The 20894-nt window shown below is 46.1% G+C and overlaps 1 protein-coding gene and 1 long non-coding RNA gene across 2 annotated transcripts in view; one reads left to right on the top strand and one right to left on the bottom strand.

Moving 5' to 3' along the window:
• The window catches only part of HSD17B12 (hydroxysteroid 17-beta dehydrogenase 12), a 157559-nt gene extending 145606 nt beyond the window's left edge, over nucleotides 1–11953 (bottom strand). Inside the window, exon 1 of the mRNA XM_075927517.1 lies at nucleotides 11715–11953. Within this exon, the coding sequence (XP_075783632.1) occupies nucleotides 11715–11880 (166 nt within the window). The 5' untranslated portion in view covers nucleotides 11881–11953. The remainder of the gene's footprint in view (nucleotides 1–11714) is intronic.
• Nucleotides 11954–16728: 4775 nt separating this feature from the next.
• Nucleotides 16729–19219, top strand: LOC112546026 (uncharacterized). Its single transcript, XR_012903531.1, has 3 exons — nucleotides 16729–16866; nucleotides 18280–18433; nucleotides 19094–19219. It is a non-coding gene; the product is annotated as an uncharacterized LOC112546026 (long non-coding RNA).
• Nucleotides 19220–20894: the final 1675 nt, after the last annotated feature.

Genomic DNA, 20894 nt, shown 5'->3' with positions numbered 1-20894 from the left:
AGTCATTAGTAAAGCTGCAATCTTGATGCATGTATATTGCAATAGTGTTTCTGTGCCAACTATAAATCAGTGACAGTGCATAGGAAACGTTTTAAAAAGCCCACAATACATGTGAGCTTTAAAATCTGGGTACATAGAACTAGATATCATGGCAGGATTTTTTTTTATTGCAGTTGTATTTTAACTTTTGATGGAGTTGGAGAAATTAAATTACTAATGTCATGAAAAACAATTAACGTTATTGGTCTATATAACATATCCACCATTTTGATGACATTCATTATTGGCTGGGAAATGTTCTTTATAACGATGCATGCTGTTGTCACATTAAAAACACTTTACCATTGCCACAACACAAGATTTTTTTGTACCACTATGTCTCCAGGTGGAGCCTTGCAAATCTGCAGATAACCTTGGATGTTTGCGGATTGGATATGGACATAGATTTAGTATCCATGCAGGCCTCTATCTCCAGGACAACAAGAACTGAATGAAGGAGCATAATTTTTATTTTCTTTTATATAATAGGCTGGCTTGGAGTTTAGCTGAAATGTAGCTTTCTTTTTACAAGAAAAAAATTGAGTCGCTACTTTTTCCTCCCTTTACGGATAGCACAGTTAGCTAGTATTAACAGTTATTTAAAGGAAGCCTAATGTAGCCCTGCACTTCTTCTAAGTCAACAAGACTAACATTGTTAAAGCTGTCCTCTGGCTTTTAAACATTGTTTTTTTACTCTTATTTTATGAAACCTACATATGTATGTGTGTTCCTTATATCATTAACTATGCAGTAACTAATTATTTCAGAGCTGTGCACATTTCCATTGACCTTTTCAGTATCACTGCTGTACAAAATAAGTCTGGGAAAAAACCTGCTGTTTTGGCTTTTTTTATTTATTTAAAAGTAGTTTTTACTCCAGCCTGTGCTAAGTGCATGGAGACAAAATAATCAGAGCAAAAAATTTCCCGTTCAGCTTTAAGAGGGAACACAAATAGTGTAAAGTCCTCTTTATAAAGTTCATTCAGCTACTGTTTTTATATAGTTTCTTTATTGCCTGTTTTAAAGTATATTTGTGATTATCTCATGCCTCAGTTGTAAGCCTCGAGGCAGGGATCATCTCTTGCTCTATTTGTACACCGCCCAGCACAATGGCGTACTAGTTCATGACTAGGGCACCTAGGCACTATGGTAGTACAGGCTGAACTTCTCTGGTTGGGGATTGTCTGGTCTGTCAACATTTGTGGTCCTAGACCACAGATATTGCTGGACCAGAGAATCCTGGACTAGAGAGCCCAGGGGTGTGGGCTGGGAGTTGGATAAGGGGTTGGCAGTGGAGCCCGTCCAGGCTGGCAGCAGCTGGGAGTCAGGAGCCAGAAGCAGGGCAGACAGCCATGAGGCCAGTGCTCCTTGAAGAGCCCTGACCTCCCTTGTCTGGGACCCATCAGGTCCTGAGGCTGCCAGTCCAGGGAGGACCAACCTATACAACTACTAATGATGGTTAGAGGGTTTATTGCCTTGACTCTCCCACTTCCCTGGTCACATTAACAGAGAACTACAGTACAGGCAGTCCCCGGGTTACGTACAAGATAGGGACTGTAGGTTTGTTCTTAAGTTGAATTTGTATGTAAGTCGGAACTGGTACATATTGTAGGGGAAACTCTAGCCAAACATTTTTTTTAGTTTTGGATAGCATAGGGAAAGGTTAACTCCCCTCTAATGTTTGTTTTGCTGTCTGTTCCCCTGTTCAGAAGATTTCACATCTATTTCTGTCCCTGTGACAAACTCAGGACTAAAGGAGTAACTCATCAAATACCAAACAGCTCTGCACCATGCTTTGAGCTAATAGCTTTATTTCCACACACCACCCAGGGTTCTAGGAGGAGGGTCCTTTTTTTGCTAACACAATGAGGCCAGTACTTTGTTTGTTTTGGTGGAGTCTTTGTTTGCCCAGGGAGCCCAGCATGTATAGGGGGAGGAGGGGCGGAGGGGCTGCTTTTGTCTGCTGTTCGGCAGCCTGTTGCTCAGGGGAGGGGGCAGCCTGTTGCTGGCAGGGGGGGAGGGGGGAGGCGTGCAGGATGCGAGGCCGCGGGGGGGGGCAGTGGGTGTGGGGAGGCACTTTTCCTCTGCCCGGCAGCTCTGCGGGATCCCTGTCCCTGTGGCCAGCTGCTACAGGCAGAGGCCAGTTGGAGCCGGCCGAAGAGGAGGAGGAGGTGGATTCTAGGACCCAGATGAGCGAGCCCCGGGGACGCTGCTGCGCTCCGGGAGCCCGGCATGTATAGAGGGGAGGAGGGGCAGAGAGGCTGCTTTTGTCTGTTCGGCAGCCTGTTGCTCAGGGGAGGGGGCAGCCTGTTGCTGGCAGGGGGGTGGGGGGAGCAGCGGGCGTGGGGAGGCACTTTTCCTCTGCCCGGCAGCTCTGCGGGACCCCAGTCGGAGCTGGCCCGAGGAGGAGGAGGATCCTAGGACCCAGGTGAGCGAGCCCCGGGAATGCTGCTGCACATGTGCGGGAGTTGCCTCACCCCGTTCCTATCTAGGGATCCGACGTAAGTCGGATCCACGTAAGTCGGGGACTGCCTGTACCTCAAGTTAGGAGACACAAACAATTCAATGTTTGTTCCGAGTTAGCAGGGGCAACTACTGATGAGGTACATGCTAGGGATGTTAGATATTATGTAACTGAATAGTCATTTAACCGCATAAAATATTATCTGTTACATGACTGACCTGTGGGGCTGGCAGCCAGCGCACTCTGGCCCCGCTTCCAAGGAGCCCTCTGCCACCCTGCGTTACTGCCTCTCTATCAGAGGCAGCAGCGTAGAGTGGGAGCTGGTCTGCGAGGGGAGACAGTTTATAAACCAGTTCTCCTCGCAGACCAGCTGCCTGCCGCCTTGTGCTGTGACTGATACAACACAGGGTGGCAGCAGCCTCTGTCTGTGGGGAGGTCCGAGCTCCCCACAGACACAGGCTGCTCCACAGGAGGCTCCACAGGAGGCTTGGCCCCCCACCCCCATAGTCAGAGGCCGCTTTGCAGTAGCCTCCCCTACCCTTTCCCGCTGCTGCCTCTGATTGGGGCAGCGGGGGAAGGGGTGGGGGAGGGTTAGGAGGGAGACTGAAGCAGAGCTTGTGTTGAGTGGAACTGGATTTTAAGTTGGCTCCCCGCCCACACTGGCTCCTGGCTTCCTTCCCTTGCTGCCTATGTAGGAGGCAGTTTGGGGGAGGGAGGAGATGGGTCTGTGGGAGCTGATACATGCGGGGAGCCTGCTTAAAAGCCAGCCTGCTCTCTCCCCCTCTGCACTGCTGCTTCTCTATCAGGAGTAACAGCATGACCGGGCGGGGGGGAGGGGGCAGGTGTATCTGGTGCTTGTGGGAAGGCTGCTTAAAGCCAGCTCCTCACGGGCACCCACTCCCGCCCCCCTCTTGCTGTCTCTGATACAGAGGTAGCAAGGGGGGAATGCATGTAGTCTATAGAATTAACCAATAATCCTAGCCTTAGCAGTTAATCATTTGCTTGGCTATACACTAACATCCATAGTATATGCTGGGCAGAGGACTCCCCTCTCCCTGACACCCATGTGTGGTGTAATGTAAGTTCCTTGCTGGTTGCTATGGTTGGGCTGTGGGTGACCCCCACTGGCAGTTGTCTGTAAGCACAGCACAGCACAGCAGGAGTTCCTTACTGCCCCAGGACAGTGGCTAAAACCAGTTCTACAAGTTAAGGGAAGACACTGAACAAAGGAACTAGGGGGGTTGGGGGAGGAGTCACTCTTGGGCTGGAATCATGGAGGAACCAGTCTAAGGAGAGGGCTGGAATCCAGAGGCCTAGGGACCCCATCTGAAGGGGTCTGAGGAATCCTGGCCCAGACTCCGGTAAACACATCACGTCTATCCTGTGCTGTATCCTGGAGAAGCAATAAAACCCCTCTATTCTACCAGCTGGCGGAGTCTGTTCTTGCTGCTATGGGGGTGCAGGAACGGGGGAATCCCGACTGCATCATCACACCACCGACAGCATGGGGAAGTGGAGCAGTGCAGCTTCGCTTCCTGTCAGTAAGTGCAGGAGTGGGTCCCGGCCCCTCCCCTCAGTGATGTGTCTAGAGCTGGGGGAGCAGAGTTAGCTGTGGATGTTTCTCTCAGCTTTCCTCTGCTACCACTGCTGGTGAGTTTGCAGAGGGGTCCCCCAACCAGGCATTCCCTACTAAGTTCCCGAGCAATACAGAAGTTTTGACTCCTTGCGTTTCTGGTGTACAGCATTTTTTGGGGGGCAGGCAAGGGGAAGTAGATTCATAAATGAGCTGGAAGAACAGGAAAACAGTGAGGTGGCAAAGTTTGCAGATGATGCAAAATTATTCAAGATAGTGAATTCCAAAGCAGCCCCCAAAAAGTTGCAAAGGGATCTCACAAAACTGATTTGGTAACAAAATGGTAGGTGAAATCACATACTGATAAACGCAAAGTAATGCCCATTGGGAACCCTAATACCAAATATACATGCAAAATGATAGGATCTAATTAGCTATTACCACCCAACAAAGGTCTTGGGGTCATCGTGGATAGTTTTCTGATAACATATGTTCAATGTGTAATGATAGTCAAAAAAGGAAAACAATGTTGGGTAACATTACAAAAGGGATAGAAAATAAGAAAATATACACCAAAATATAAATCTGAGAGATATGCTCATGCTGTGACTATGGTATGCAGATTTTGCCACCTCACCTCAAAAATTAAATTGGGAAAACAACAGAAGAGAAACAAATGATCAGGTCATGGAACAACTCCACATGAACAAAGAAGATTGCGACTTACTTAAATCACTGACAACAAATGAGCCAGGGGCACCAGATTTAAAACAAACAAAAAAAATTGACAATCCATAACCTGTGGAACTCTTTGCCAACAGATGCTATGAAGACCAAATGCACAATAAGGTTCAAAAAACAAATGAATAAGTTCATGGAGGATAAGTCCATCAATATCTATTAGCCAAGAGGCTTAAGAATGCAACCCCATGATGTAAGTGCCCTGACCTCTAACTGCTAAAAGCTGGGACAGCACAACAGGGGATAGATCACTCTAAATTTTCCTGTTCACTACCTTTGAAACATCTGGCACTGGCCAGTGAAAGAAGATGGTGTGGCGTAGTGGGGGTGCTGTCTGCTCTGTGACCCGGGGTTCCCCTGCGCTGTGATTTGAGATTCTCACTGACTCTCTGTATTAACCCAGACACCCAGGCTCAGCCTTCAAGGAAGAAACACAAAGGGAGGAAGGCGGAGACCAACACCTGGCTGGGGGGCAGGGCTAGAAGAGAGTTGCTAGTTTCTGTCTGGTATGGAGGAAGCAGCCTAAGCAAGGGGCTGGGATTTAGGGGCCCAGTCTCCCCCATCTCAAGGGGGGCTGAGGCATCCTAGGCCTGCCCTGCAACCAGATGACGTTTATGCTTTGCTGTATCCTGGAGAAGCAATAAACTCCCTCTATTTTACTGGCTGATGGAGTCTGTTCATGCCATTTCGGGGGTGCAGGAGTCGGGGAAACCCCGACATGTTGTCACAGAGGGGCTAGGTCAAGGTGGGCAAAATATGACCTGAAGGCTGAATCCAGCACACCCAACGTTTTTGTCCAGCATGCCATAACGCATTGTAATTGAGGAAGCTACTCCAATTGCTGCTGCTACGTTACCGTTCTTCAATATTTAGTACTAAAACAAGGCAAGTCCTGGATAAGAAATTCTACTCAAATCAAACATTTTACCTGTATTTTTGGCAAACAGTTTTTAGCAGTGCCAATGAAATTCTAGACATTGTAAAAACTAAGTGGTATTTCTGGTATAATATAGTATAGAAATTGTCAGCCCAGAAAGGGAAGTTTTCAGAAAGTTAGAGTACATTCAAGTGAATTAGAAAGATCTCAGCATAACCTTAACTATTGTTGTAATTGTTAGTTTGAGAAATGAGTTTGAGCAGGAATCGTAGAATATATCTACAAAAAGAACATAGGTACCTAACTGCTGTGAGCACATGCACAGCCATCTTACTCTAGGCACTTGGGCAAAGAGCTCACAGCCTAAGCAGGATCCTATAACTAAGCAAGCTTTTGTCTATTTTGTGTAGGATCTCCTCTAGTAGGCATTTTCAGAGGATACCAAAACCAATACAAAATAGGTAAGAGGATGAGGAGATGCTCCTTCTTAATTTTAGCCCAGTGGTTAGAATCCTCACACAGGATGAGGAGACCTGGGTTCAATTTCCTCTTCGGCCTAATATGGAAAAGGGATTTGAACATGCACATTTAAGTATTTATACACTAGGGATATTAATATGTTTTCATTTAGATAAATGTGTAACTGCTGAACTTTTCAGCAATTACACTTTCACACACAGGGACAGGAAGCTCCACAGGAGCCAGTACATGTGGGGAGTCAGCTTAAGCCAACTCCCCATGCATACTATCTCCTGTCTAGCCACCCACTCCCCTACGCAGCTGCCTCGGATACAGCTGGAGGAAAGGGGAAGAAGAGACACACCATGTCACCATGAAAGTTAACCAATGAGCCTAGCTCATACACACTGGCACAGCTTCAGTAGGAGACCATGAGATCCACCCCATAGTCCAATGGTTAGGGCATTCTCCTGGGCATAGTGCAGATGCATCAAGCAGGGGACTGGACCAAGTCTTCCAACTCCCAGTTAAGTGCCCTAATTACTCAGCTAGCAAGTCATGCTCACTCTCTCCATCGCCCAACAAATATTTGAAGGGATTAGGCACCTAACTCCAGGAGAGGGTTCACAGATGTGAACCTGTGCAGAGGAAGGTGCCTAAGTCCATTTGACAAACAGGGCTTGAGACATGTCCGTCTTCTCTGAACTTCCTATTTCCTAGCATTGGTGTCTCCCTGCTCAGCATGCTGGCTCTTGTGGATCCCATACTTAGGCACCTTAATCGCCTCAAACATTGTATAGGGAGCTTAGGCACTTAACTCAGAGCTATGGATTCGACTCAGTGGCCATGTGCCTAAATGGCATTGCCCAAGTTCATCTGCAACTAACCCTACAACTACTTTTCCAGAAAGCACTTATTATGGGCACTTCTAGAAACGAATAATATGTCTGCTAATAGCAAGAGCTATAAAACACAATCAGCCTGGTAAGCTTCCTCTTAAACAATTCTTAGGGAAACCTAGATACACGTACTATGCATTAGCAATGAACTCCACTTTTATTCTTCACTGAACTCTACAACATTTGTTAAATCCACATTCCCAAGCTAATCTAATCTTTGACAGCATACTTTTATATTAGGGCCTACTAGTAAACTGCTGGAACCAATAGTAGAAATCATCACAAAAATAAATCTTTTACCAACTGGTAAGAGAGAAAGATAATGGTAACTTTAGTAATTTAACCAGTGATTTAAACTGAGGCAGAGTCATCAGGGAAAAGATAAAAATCACACTCTCCTGAGGAAAATAAAGCGTTAAGAGAGCTGAATTGAAAAGGAGAAGCAAAAATAAGAACGTCAAAATGTGTGCATCCAGCTGAATTGCTAGAAGAATTTGTTTCCAGTTCATATTACTTTCTTAGGTTTGACTCCCCTTTTTTGTCTATATTGACCTACATTATTAGTATACAATTTCAACAATGTTATGATAATAGGAAGTTTCACAATCCAAACAAGTCAATTCCATGTCACTTCTGGCAGTTTTCACTTAAAGAAAAGCTACAAAGCTCAACAAGACAAAGATACATAGACAAAAATATGTAATGTTACTCACCTGCATCCTTCCCAGAATTAGCAGAATTGTGAAAACATGATGGCTATTGCAGGTACTGAAAGCAATTTGGCTCGGCTTTTGATCAACTAAGCCATGTGAAAAGTAACTGTTCTCCTTCAAAGAGGATTTTAAACAATCATATTTCTCTTGCTGTCCAACATTTGGTCCAAACTTCCTTATTCAGTATAGATCATTAAATCCCCAAAGCTCTATTATAGCATGAATTATCCCTTACTAGCATTAATAATCAACTAAAGAATTGTAGTCCTAGCAGTTTCTTTACTTTTAGAAAGCATAAATCCTACCAAAAGTCCAAAGTGCTACTATTAAAATGAAATAAAAATTGTCCGGCAACATGCAAATTGCGAACAAAATAGCAAAGAAAAAGGACAAAAAACTGAAATTAAACAATGAACAGGTGCATGACAGGCACTTCGTTGGCTGTTTAAGTGAGGACTGCACTGGTCACACTTATAAAACTCTCCGCCCCCCCCCCCCCCCGTAGCCAGACAGGAACCCCCTTGTAACATCCATTTTTGCTTGCCTGGAGCATACAGGGCACACAGAGCAGAAGGCCCAGGCTGTGTGACCGTGAATGGCTGTAAACAGAGATACGCCAATTGCTGACCAAGAGGCTGCCAAGGAGTGCCCTTGACTCAAACCCATATTGATACGAACACACATCCATCCGCGGGGGGGAGGAATCTCTCGCCCAGTAAAAAAATGTCTAGTGCTCACAATTTAGTTATCTCTCTTGCAAGTGTAAATTAACTTGAAACTTGCTTGTAAGAACTGGCGCCACAAAACGGACCAGTACAATTCGGCATCTTAGATAAGAAAGAGAATACGGGCCCCCAGGGGTATAAAGATAGGTCCAGCAGCGCATTTTCTCTGAGTGTCAATCTACCATCTATCTGCTGGTCGGGTTTGGTGTTTGATCTCCCGAGGTTCCAAGGGGACGTCCACCTCGTATTCGTCTTTCCTAGGAATTGAGAGACCGGCCCTGGCCTGACACGCTGGAGTCGAGAGGCACAGAAAGGGGTAAAAATTGTACCTGGATGTGGTCCTTTGTTTAAGTATATATATACATAGACTTAGAGCTCTTTAAAGATTAAGCTGTCACTTGGTACCATTATTTCTATTTTCTATCTTTATTTTCTTTGTAACCATATGCTTTTATAAGTCTTTTAATAAACCTGTAACTGTTTAAGCTTTAACCTGACTCCTTCAGTTGCTGTAACAGAACCAAGCACAATTTAAAAGAACTTCAGCCGGTCATAAAGGGACAGACATAGGGAGAGCTTGGGCGTTTGGATCTGTGTCACTCCCAGGTGACAAGATCCGTTGGGGCACCTTTCCAGCCTTTCCCAGGCTGCCCGCTGCGAAGGAACTTTGTGTTCTAGCAGTTAAAATCTAAGGTGTAATAAGCTCTTCCTATATAACGGGGCGTCTGTTGGCCTGCTGGCCACCCTCTGCGATGGGACCCCGGTCCTAGCAGTAAAGACACGGACGTTAAACCTTTTCTCGGAAGCATACACACACACACTGCCCTGACCGTCGGCTGACACCCCCCCCCCCCCCGAACTACCAAAGAGAATGGATTATCTGTTTAACAAAGAGTGACAGGGATTACGTGAGTTATCCAATCCGCAGATTTAATTGGTTGCAACACCACAATCAGAAAGAACAAAAGCCCGTTGGCTCCCAACCTTGCATGTGATCTAGTGGACTAAATGCTAGAATGTATTTATGACACTCAAAACAGAGAATCATCGAAAGAAAATGTTTACGTCTAGCCAGATCCCACTTCCCTTTACGATAGCCTTCTCATGGACCTTCATTCTAGGTCCTTGTCCCAAACTTGGAACTTGGCAGGCTCATATGGCTATGATATCAAAGCAGACTGAGTTGTATTTGAGCAGACTGAGATTATCTCTGAAGCATATGTTCCAGATTTCCACTGTTTTCTTTAAGAACATAAGAATGACCATACTGTGACAGACCAAAGGTCCATATAGCCCAGTATCCTGTCTGCTGACAGCAGCCAATGCCAGATGCCCCAGAGGGAGTGAACAGAACAAGGAATCTGCAATCCCTCTCCTGTCATCCATTTCCAGCCTCTGACGAACAGAGGACACCATTCCTACCCATGCTGGCTAATAGCCATTGATGGACCTAACCTCCATGATCTAGTTCTTTTTTTAACCCTGTTAAAAAGTCCTGGTCTTCACAACATCCTCTGGCAAGGAATGCCACAGGTTGACTGTGCACTGTGTGAAGAAAAGCTTCCTTTGTTTGTTTTAAATCTGCTACCTATTAATTTCATTTGGTGACCCCATGTTCTTAGGGGAACAAGGAAACAATTTTTTCTTATTCACTTTTTCCACAACAGTCGTGATTTTATAGACCTCTATCATATCTCCCCTCAATCTCCTCTTTTCTAAATTGAAAAGTCACAGTCTCTTTAATCTCTCTTCACATGGGTCCCATTCCAAACCCCTAATCATTTTTGTTGCCCTTTTCTGAAACTTTTCCAATACCAATATATCCTTTTTGAGATGAGGCGACCACATCTAAATTAAATTAGTTTAATTTAATACACTGAGTGTTTGGGAATGGGGAGGTTAAACTATACTTAGGGCCCTGCAAAATTGGTGACCATGAAAAATGCATCACAAACCCTGAAATCTGGTCTTGGGTGTGTTCTTACCAAAATTTACCGTCTACTATACAGATATCATTGGGATGACCAGTTTTTCTCATAATTGGGGGGCTTGACCTATAAGGGAATTGCAGGGAGTCACAGGATTATTATAGGGGGGTCGTCCTATTTCCACCCTTACTTCTGTGCTGCCTCCAGAGCTGGGAGGCCAGGGAACAGCTTTTGTTGACCAGGTGCCCAGTTCTGAAGGCAATGCCTTGAAAGCAGCAGTGAAGAAGAAAAGGAGGCAATACCATACCATACCATACATCCTTTCCGTGCTGCTACCTTTAGAATTGAGCATCCAGAAAATGGTGGCTGCTGACAGACCCCAGCTCTGCAGACAGCAGCACATAACAGTGACACCATCATATCACACCATCCTTACTTCTGCTCTGGTACTGGCTGTAACTGCTTTCAGAGCTGGACCCCTGGCCACCAGTTACTGCTTTCCACCAGCCAAGCTCTGAAGGCTGTCCCATCACAAGAAACAGCACAGAAGGATAGCTCTACTGCAGCTCACCCCTACAACAACCTTGCAACCCCATAACTCCTTTATGGGTCAGAACCCTACAACAGCACCATAATATTTCAAATGTAAACAGCTGAATTTATGAAGTTTATAATTTTTAAATCCTATGACCCTGAAATTAACCAAAATGGACCCTGAATTGGGCAGAGCCCTACAGATACTACAGCTGTCTTGTGATGTTGGATGCGCACAAGCAGTTCATTGATGAGAAGTTTTGCTGGAACACTCTGATCTGGTTTAGTCCCGTCTCCCACTGACACGGACACATTCCTAGAGCAGCAGCAGCTCCCTGCTATCTCCTCGGAAACACACACATCTCCCTCGGGGCGGGGGGGGGGAAGGAAAGATACCAGGACCACGCCAAGAAGTAGGGGTGAGCCTGAAGGGGAGGCCGGGCTAGCCCCATGCAGGGCTGGGGGAGACTAGGAAAAGGCAAATCTCCGGTCCCGGCTCGCGCCTCTCCCCGGGACAGGGACTTGTGCCGGGAACACGGAAGAGACTCTGCGCGCCTCGCTCCCACCCCCATAGGGAGAGTGGGGAGACGGCTGCCTGGGACAGTGCCAGCCACGTGGGGGTCCCAGCGGGAAGGCCCCAGTAAAGGGAAGGGGAAACCGAAAGAGGCCCCCAGGAGACACCACTTGCTGAAGAGGGAGCCCCAAGTCTCGACGGGACAAGGGGCACCTCAAACAAGGGCAACCCCAGAGCAGCGCACTCACCTGCCCAGGCACCGAGCCCCGGGCCCAGCACAACCGGGCGGCCCAGCACCCAGACGCGCAGCCCGGCCAACAGACAGTAGGCGGCCCGCGCGGTGATGTACACGGCACTCAGCACCCCCACCCAATAGAGGAGACCGCCACTCGGGAGAGTTCCTTGCGCCTCCATGCTGCGGGGTGGTGTCCCAAAGCAGACTAAGCTTTGCGGGCCGCCGCTCACCCACGCCCGTAACACTACCCGCCCCCACGACTTCGCCATTGGCTGAGATGCCTCGCCCTCAAAAACAAAGTCCTCTTTCATTGGACAGCGCTTCGGCACTCCGCCCCGAATTTACGGGCCTATGCCGACTGCCTTCTGATTGGAACAGAGGAACGCTGATCAAATGCTCCCATTCATCCGACGCCTGCACGCCGCGTGGGCGAATTTACGCTCCTACCGCTGTTGGCAGAAGCGCTTGTCAGTCTTATAGACCGTTCTGCGGCCGTTGGTGTCGTTAGGGCGGCTGGTTTGAAGGTGCCAGGCTCAGCTGCTTATGGAGTCCCAGTTAGGAGAGAATCCCCAGACGGGGCCAAACACAGCCTGATGTAAATAGTTTTGGTGAGTCAGTAAATGAGGCTCTTCCCACAGAATCAAAGCTACACTAATGTCCCATCATATATGATGTTAGCAGCAAATAGGTTAACACATCAGATGCCAAGCAATTCCAATGTCTCGTTCATATGTAGTCATAAAGACTGGCACTTTTTGAAAGCAGAGAGGGATTGTTTCTTGAAGGTGGGGGGAGAGGGTTAGGTTGTGGCACCTTAAAGACTAGGGCCTGGTCTACACTAAACCTGGCAGGTCGGCTTAAGGTACGCCATCCAGCTATGCAAAATGCGTAGCTGGATTTGGCTTATTTTAAGCCAAGCTGCTGAAGTGTCTACACTGCAGGAGGCTGAGGGGAGCACACGCTCCCGTTGGCTTCCTTTCCTTCTCATAGAATGAGTACAGGACGCCGGCAGGGGCTGCCCTCAGCATTCAGTTTTGGGGTCTACACTAGACCCACTAAATCGAACACTAGAAGATCAACCTCTGGAGGGTCAATCTTCTCCATAGTGTAGACAAGCCCCAACGGATTTATTTGGGCATAAGCTTTTGTGAGTAAAAAACAGTTCATCAAGTGCATGGAGATGAAATGGTTTTTACTCACAAAAACTTATGCCCAAATATATCTGTTAGTCTTAAGGTGCCATAGAACTCATTGTTAGTTTTTCACTTACTGGAGGTAGAGGGACCCCAGGCCCTTCGACCCTACTAGAGGGGGAACTTTAAGCAGGGAGTCTAAATCCACTGTCCTGAGCTACTTCCTACCAGCATCCCTTCAGTTTGTGCTGTGATCTTTATTTTCCAATTTGCTGAGGGTGGGAGGGAGGCTTGCCTCTCATGGATTTGGGGTGATGCTCAGACACTGTCCCAGCCTCATTTAGGCAAGACACTCAATAAGTTTGGTGACACCAAACCCCACAATTATAGGCACCAACTCTATGGGTGCTCTGGGGCTAGAGCACCCACAGAAAAAACTAGTGAGTGCTCAGCACCCTCCAGCTACTTTCAATCAGCTGCTCAGCAATAGGTAGGCAATGCTGGAGAGAGGGAAGCAAGGCAGGAAGAGGCAGAGTTGGGGACAGGGCCTCATGGGGCAGGCCAGAGCAAGGTGGGAAAGGCCAAATGGTGGGGTGTTGGGAAAAGGGCAGAGTGGGGCAAGGCCTTGGGGCAGAGCAGGAGTGGAGCACCTACTCAGACAGATCAGCACCTGTGCCCACAAAATCTCTGACCTGCAGCTTCCTCAGTTGCCAGACAGATATACAGGCAATCCCCGGGTTACGTACAAGATAGGGACTGTAGGTTTGTTCTTAAGTTGAATTTGTATGTAAGTCGGAACTGGTACATATTGTAGGGGAAACTCTAGCCAAACATTACTCCAGAGTTCAGTTTTATTCTCCCACACCTCACTTCCCTCAGTTCTTTATTCTCAAGCTGAGGTGTCTGCTGAGAAAAGCCTCTCCGTGTCTCCCTGGTCTGCTGGGGGAGGCTCTAGCTTCGCGTCTCCCTGGTCTGTTGGGGGGAAGCAGCTAGTGCAGGGTTGCCTCACCCCGTTTGTAAGTAGGGATCCGATGTAAGTCGGATCCATGTAACCCAGGGACTGCCTGTACTTAAATCTCCTCCACAGCCTCCTTTGATTGGAATAGAGAACACGATGACTTGGCTAGCAGTCTACCTTTCAGTTAGGGCAGTAGATAGCTCCTGCCTGTTTACCAATCAGCCTGAACTGGACCAGGCTTTCTCCTTTTCTCTCCCCTTCAGACCTCGCATTAGCTGCAGGGATAAGGAGGAAGGGCTAGCTAGGCCCAAAGGCTCTTCTTAGCCTTTGCCATGCTGATGGGCACTTTTTCAATTTCACCACAGGTTCAAAAAATTAAAATATATTATTATTAGTGAATGATAGTCCAGAATAAACAATGAGGAGTCCTATGACACCTTAAAGACTAAGGTGATGTTATTCCAAAATAACAGTGCGTGTCTACATTACAACCCTTTATTTCAAAATAATGTTGAGTTGGAGGACTTCTTACTCCAACTCATGCTAACCCTCATTTCACGAGGAGTACGGGAAGTCAAAGAAAGGGTGTTTAGACAGAGCCAAAAGCGGAATTAAGCTATTTTGACTTAAGCTATGCAATTGACGTAACTGAAGTTGCATAACTTAATTCAACTTTTGCCCTGGTCTGTAGATGTAACTCTTGGGTATAAGGTTATGTGGGTAAAATCCACTTCATTACCCACAAAAGCTTATGCCCAAATAAATCAGTAGTCTTTAAGGTGCCACTGGACTCCTCCTTGATTTTGCAGATATAGACTAACACAGCTACCCCAATGAAACTTGTCCAGAATAATAGTGGTTCAGGCACATGCCTGTATGCTGAATAAACCATAATGTAGTTTCTGTGCCACTGAGTTATTTTTCATGTGTTGTGCTCCCTGATGCAGCAGGTTCCATCTTCCCATTATTCAGAGTTGTGTGTGCCAAATATTTTTAATATTGTTTTTCTGTATTAAAGTTCCCCCAGTTGTGCAGGTCACGATAACAAGAGTCTGTTAATAGGCAGTTGCTCAGTCAGGGAGATTTGGTTCATATAATTAAAATGATTGCATTGCTTTGAGTCATACTGCTTGATATTGATTCTTTTCCTTGTTTACACAGTTTCCATCAGAACTGGCCCTAAGTATATTAAAGCAGACCACTGGCTGACTCCTTTCACCTCATGCAAGTTCTGCCATATTCATGCTGGCCCTACATCCCATGGCAGGATTGTGCAAAGCTAAGCTAAATCTTTATGAGACACCCCTTTACTGTAGGATCATGGGGCTAGAAGTATCAACACAAGTCCTGATTTCCACAACTTGTGTCCCCTTCAAGTCTCTCCCCTTTTTCCTCATCCCACCGCTCCCAAAATCCCAGGCTTCAATTTGCCCTCTTTCACACTGTTTTTCCCCCCCCCCCCACTCTTATTCTTACTGTTCTTTATTGGCCAAGGCTGAGTATGCAAATAATTGTCCTGAATTGGCTTTTCCTAAGTCATCATGGGAACATTGTATTGTATCAAGTATTATTGCTCTGGCTTCAGTGTTGGAAGCATTCTTGTGCAATTTCGTAATAACCTTAATATGACTGGTAACCTGGGCCATATTTTAGTGCATCTTCTTTATGCTGTTTCTGTCAGCTGTTGCTGATCTCATCAACCATAATTTTTTTATGCTTAAGGGCCTTCTAAATATCTTTTGGATCAGACTCATTTCAAGCCCACCATTCCACTTTTGAGCATAATAGCGCTGTATGGTCAATAGAAAATCTCTATGGCATGCTGTAAATTCTATTCATTTAGCTACATATATGACCCCATCACTTAGGGACGGCCCGTGAGCCTAGGTGAACTAGGCAGTTGCCTAGGGCGCAGCTGGCCCGGGTGCCCGATGATGACATCACGGCCATTGACAGGGCTCGCATGGAGGCAGCTCTAAAAGGCTGGGCTGCAAGGAGGCAGCCGTGGTAGACTGGGGGAGTTCCAGCCAGGGAAGCCCCAGGCCATAAGACCACAAGGCAGGGTTTCAAGAAGCAACTGGGCAGTAGGGTTGCCAGGTAGACCCTGCCAAAAAACTGGACACACTTGGTCGTGGGCGGTGGCGATGGCGGGGGAGAACCGGCTGGGAGGGGGGTTAGGTGGGGTAGGGTGGGGACCCAGGGGCCGCGGGACTGGCTGGGAGGAAGGGGGCTGTGGGGCTGGACGGGAGGGCCCAGAAGAAGAGGCGTGGGAAGCAGACCTGGCAGGGGGGTACAGCCACTGGCCACAGCTGGAGTCCTTCCGGCCGCGCCCCCAGCAGGCACTCCCTTTAGTTGTGAGCAGAAGCCGGGGTGGGCGGGGCTGGGAGTCATGCCTCCTGTCCGGCTTCTGCACACAACCAGAGGCTCCCAGCTGGGACTCGGGTGGGGCGCATGGCTGGGAGTCCTGGACCCCGCCCCACCCCACCCGGCTTTTAGGTGCAACCACAGGGCTCCCAGCACCAATCGCAGCACTGCCTTCCAGTCACGCCCCCACCAGGCTTCCATCTGGTGCCCAGCCGGGAATTCAGGAAATACCAGACATTGCACATGTCCAGGTTTTTCTGAATTTTTCTACTGGACAGACGGTGCAAATACCAGACTGCACGGTAGAAAACCGGACACCTGGCAACCTTACTGGGCAGGCAGAGGCACACCTTTAGCCAGGGAGAAATGGCCAGGAGAGACTGCAGTCCGCCTGGAGGCAGGGCTAGAGAGGGACTGGCAGTGGGCCACTGAGGCCTGGAGGGTGCTGAGGAACTGTGTGTTCTTGAAGGGAGCTGGGTGTTCCCAGGAAGAAGAACTGGGGGTCCTAGGGAGTAGGGAGGACCCTGGACTGAAGGAAGAACAATGACTCCCTTCCCCGCCCAGGAAGGGGGCGCAGACCAAGACCGGAGTGGTCACTGTGGGAAGGCAGTGACCCGAAGAGAACACCTCACCCAAAGGGGGCACGTCGTCATCGGAGCAGCTGGTCACTTCCCCACAAGCCACCCTAAAGGAGTCAGCTGTGCGTAAAAGTGAGTGAACCTGATACAATCTATCCTAATTTTACAGATTTATTTAAATTGGACAATTGAGACTACTACTCAGTGATACAATAGCCCAATATAGTAATATGGTAGGCTGTGGCTGTGAGATTAAATTCAGTCTATATTATGCTATTCCCCCACTTTCAGTTTTGAATATGTTACAGATGTTTGTATTGACATTACATTGCATAACAGTATAGTGCAAGTTGTCTGAGATGAAGCTGAAGGTCGAGGCCTGATATATACTACAGGAATCGGTCAGCGTAAGACCTGTGGAAGTGTCTTTACTTACATTTGATTTTGTACTTTATCTGCTAATTTTGGTTTAGTTCTAGTCCTGCATTATCTCAACATCCTTCCTACTTCCTGTTTGTACTCTTGTGCTACGAACAGGTAACAGCTAGGAATGAATACATAGGTTCCAAAGGGGACTGATCCACACTTTCACCCAAATCTCATCTCACCTGTTTTCATCTTTTAAAGAGTGAATCACACTGTGCTAGAGAGATTTTATGAGCTGGGTTTATTTATTTTTTTCTATTCCAAAACTGATTTGACCTAAATGGGCCTCTGCTCTGCCATCCCAATAACTTTCTTGTCTTTGCTTAAAAGTCTAACAAGACTGTAGAAACACTGAAGCTGCACACAAGACCAGCCCACAGGCAAGAGGTATAAACGGATCAGTAGACAAACCAGAACACAGGAGCAATTGTGTAAGATATGTAGCAATTGTGTGTTTCTCCACAGAAAAATCAATGTTCTACTTGTGCAATGCTATAATATGGGGGTAGATGGAATGCTTTCCCAATCCAACCATGTGATCAGTTTATGCCTGAGAGACTGTTGTATCTTTTGAACTAGCCAATATAAATACAACGGTGACAGTGTACTCAAACAATCCCAGATTATCCTATAGAATACACACCTCCAATACTGGCTCTAAATTCAGCATCTTAGTGCAGATGGAAGAATACAGGGAGGAAATGCCATTATTGCAAACTTAAGGCTATGTTAACCCATATCCAAATGCACCGCCTCCTCAATGAGAAGAACATTTGGATCTATGTGGCAATGGATCCTACAGCTCTGGTTTTTCTCCTTTCACACTGGTTTATGGAATGTGGGGAAACTACAACTCCCATGAGACATCAATGCAGCTCACCCACAGGTAGAAACTATGGAGCTTCATGGATGATGGAGTCTGACTGGGAAACAGAGCCAGAGGAGACTACAGAGGAAGGAGGGATAAAGAACTCCATTTCCTATAAAGTACAGTAGTGGCTCAAGGGGATGGAGAGATTAATGTTGATTCAAAATAAAGTGTTTCAATATGGTCAAACCAAAATATAACACACTGAGCTTCCGGATACTAAATTCTACCAAAATCTATCTTCTCTTTAGAAAACTTTGATTTTGACAATCCCATTTTCCTCAAGAAAAATTTCTTTGAAAAATTGTGACCAACCTTAATGTTCAGTCAAGTCCTGTGATCCTAATTCATGCAAACCATTCGTTGAAGTTACTACAGATTTGTCATTAAGCAAGTCCTCTTAAGGTAAGGCCTCTTGAGATCAATTTATTAGTATTCTTATTTATCACTTGCATTAATATGAATGTATGAACCTAGTATTTTTTTCCTCTCTCTTTCCTGCTCCACACTTATAGGGCATATCTATATTCTCACAGCAACATCTCTCACCCAGGCCCTCATTATAGCCCAACTTAACTACTTCAATATCCTTGATTCCGGCTTCCCAGACATCACATATTGCTCCCATTTAGTTCATGCAAAATACAGCTGCTACATTCATTTTCCTTGCTTGTCAACTTGATTATGTCACTACCTCCTTTGAAACTCTTCATTGGCTTCCCATCCACTATCAAATAAAATGTAGATTCTGGTGGCCACATTCAAAGCTCTATATAACTCGTTCTCTTTCCATTTATCCAAGCTTGTCACGCTTTGTATTATGCCCATTCCCTATTCTGCTAACACTCCCAGCCTTGTCCATTTGTTTGTCAATTTCCCCCATGCTAGGTACAATCTCCCTCAGCCCATCTGCAAAGCCCTTATGTTCTCTTCACCTGTGTCCCTCTTAAAGATTCACTTCTGCTGTGCTGGGTACAGTGAATCAGACTGACTTGCATATTAATTTTTGTTTTCTGTTGTTTCTATTCCATTTCCCCTAACCTTTGTCTCCCTGTTTGTTCCTAGATTAAGAGTTCCTTGGAGGAGGGACTGTCGAGTGTTTGAAAAGCAGCTAACACATACTGCATGTTACTATAAGTAAAACCTGAATAATAATATTACTGTAATGCCCTGAGACCCTAGTCAAATCACGGCCTTATGTCAGACATCATGCAAACAGAGAGTCTGAGAGACCATTGCTGCCCACCAAGAACTTACTTAAGACAAGATGCAACCAACAAAAGGCAGCTTGTATGTCTTTTGATGAGAGCCAATAAACCTGGAAGATCATTGACACTGTTACATTTTGCAATCAATGTAATAATGAGACTAAACCATTTTTTGATATTTTAAAATACCACTTCTTTAATACAAACAAATACATGCCTGCTATACTTCCTGTTATGAAAGAACATACAATACCATATCACTCAAACAGCATACATATTTAATACACACTGAAATAAATTACAGAAGCCTGTGCCCATAATCAAATTGTATCAAACAAATCTATTGTGGAATTAAAGTTCTGTTGGATTCAACAACACATTGTAATCTGGATTTCCTTGCCATGGGACAAAGGCATACACATTGGCTGCGTCTAGAGTGGCATGATTTTGCGGAAATACTTTTAACGGAAAAGTTTTTCTGTTAAGTATTTCTGCAAAAGAGTGTCTAGATTGGCACGGATGCTTTTGTGCAGAAAGTGCTTTTTCGCAAAAGCATCCGTGCCTAGTATAGACATGCTTTTGTGCAAGAAAGCTCCGATAGCCATTTTAGACATGGAGCTTTTTTGAGCAAAAAATTAAGGTGCCTTTCTAAACTGGTCCTCTTGTGCAAGTATTCTTGCGCAAGAGGGCTTATCCCTGAGCGGGAGCGTCAAAGTATTTGTGCAAGAAGCACTGAATTCTTACATTAGAACATCAGTGCTCTTGCGCAAATTCAAGCAGCCAATGTACACAGCTGGCAGTCTAGACGCACCCATTACAGCAAACCCAGCATGTTCACTGATACACGTGACACATTGGGATACAAGGAATAGCTTTGTGACGAAGGGGATAATTAGCCAGGTCAGCTTGATGTGAATTTATCCAGGTAGCCATTACTATTGATGCTTGGTTTTGATGACAATGAATAAATTCATCCTTAGAGCAGTTTGAGTTGCCAATAGTATCATTTTGCTGACTTTCTGTATTAATGCATACCATGAAGTAGCTTTGAGTACAGTAATTTAGCTCACTATTTTTTCTTGTTTATACACCTGATCCTGATACCCCTGAGGATCAGGCTCTCAGGGCTTCTCTACACTATAAAGATTGGCCCTCCAGAGGTCTATCCTCTAGTGTTTAATTTAGCGGGTCTAGTATAGACCCCCCAATCCAACGCTGTTTGTTTGCGGTCTGCAACTGACTTTTCTGTCAGTCAGTGGCTCCCAACCCCAAAAAGATTCCCCACCCCTGCTGTAGACTCTGCAGCAGCATGGCTTAAGGTAAGCCAAATCCAGCTACGTATTTGCATAGCTGGATGGTGTACCTTAAGCCGACCTGCCTGGACTAGTGTATACTAGGCCTCAGAGTTCCCTACCAAACCAGAGTTGTATATTATTCAGTGAAACTAGTTACATTTTTTTTTAGATCCGTACAATTGGTAATTGGCAATGTAGGGCCTGTCGCCAACAGTCAGGTAAAACACTGATTGTCATCAGTGAGCGTTATTTCCTGCATAAGGACTGTCATTATTACAATACCAAGGACAAACTTGCAGGATTGATTTTTTTTTTTCATTTTGATGCTGTTTTTCATCTTACCTTTAGTTAGCAGCAAATAGT

This window comes from Pelodiscus sinensis, chromosome 4, assembly GCF_049634645.1.
Source record: "Pelodiscus sinensis isolate JC-2024 chromosome 4, ASM4963464v1, whole genome shotgun sequence".
NCBI classification, from domain to species: domain Eukaryota; kingdom Metazoa; phylum Chordata; order Testudines; family Trionychidae; genus Pelodiscus; species Pelodiscus sinensis.
This window is presented reverse-complemented; position numbering and strand designations above follow the sequence as displayed.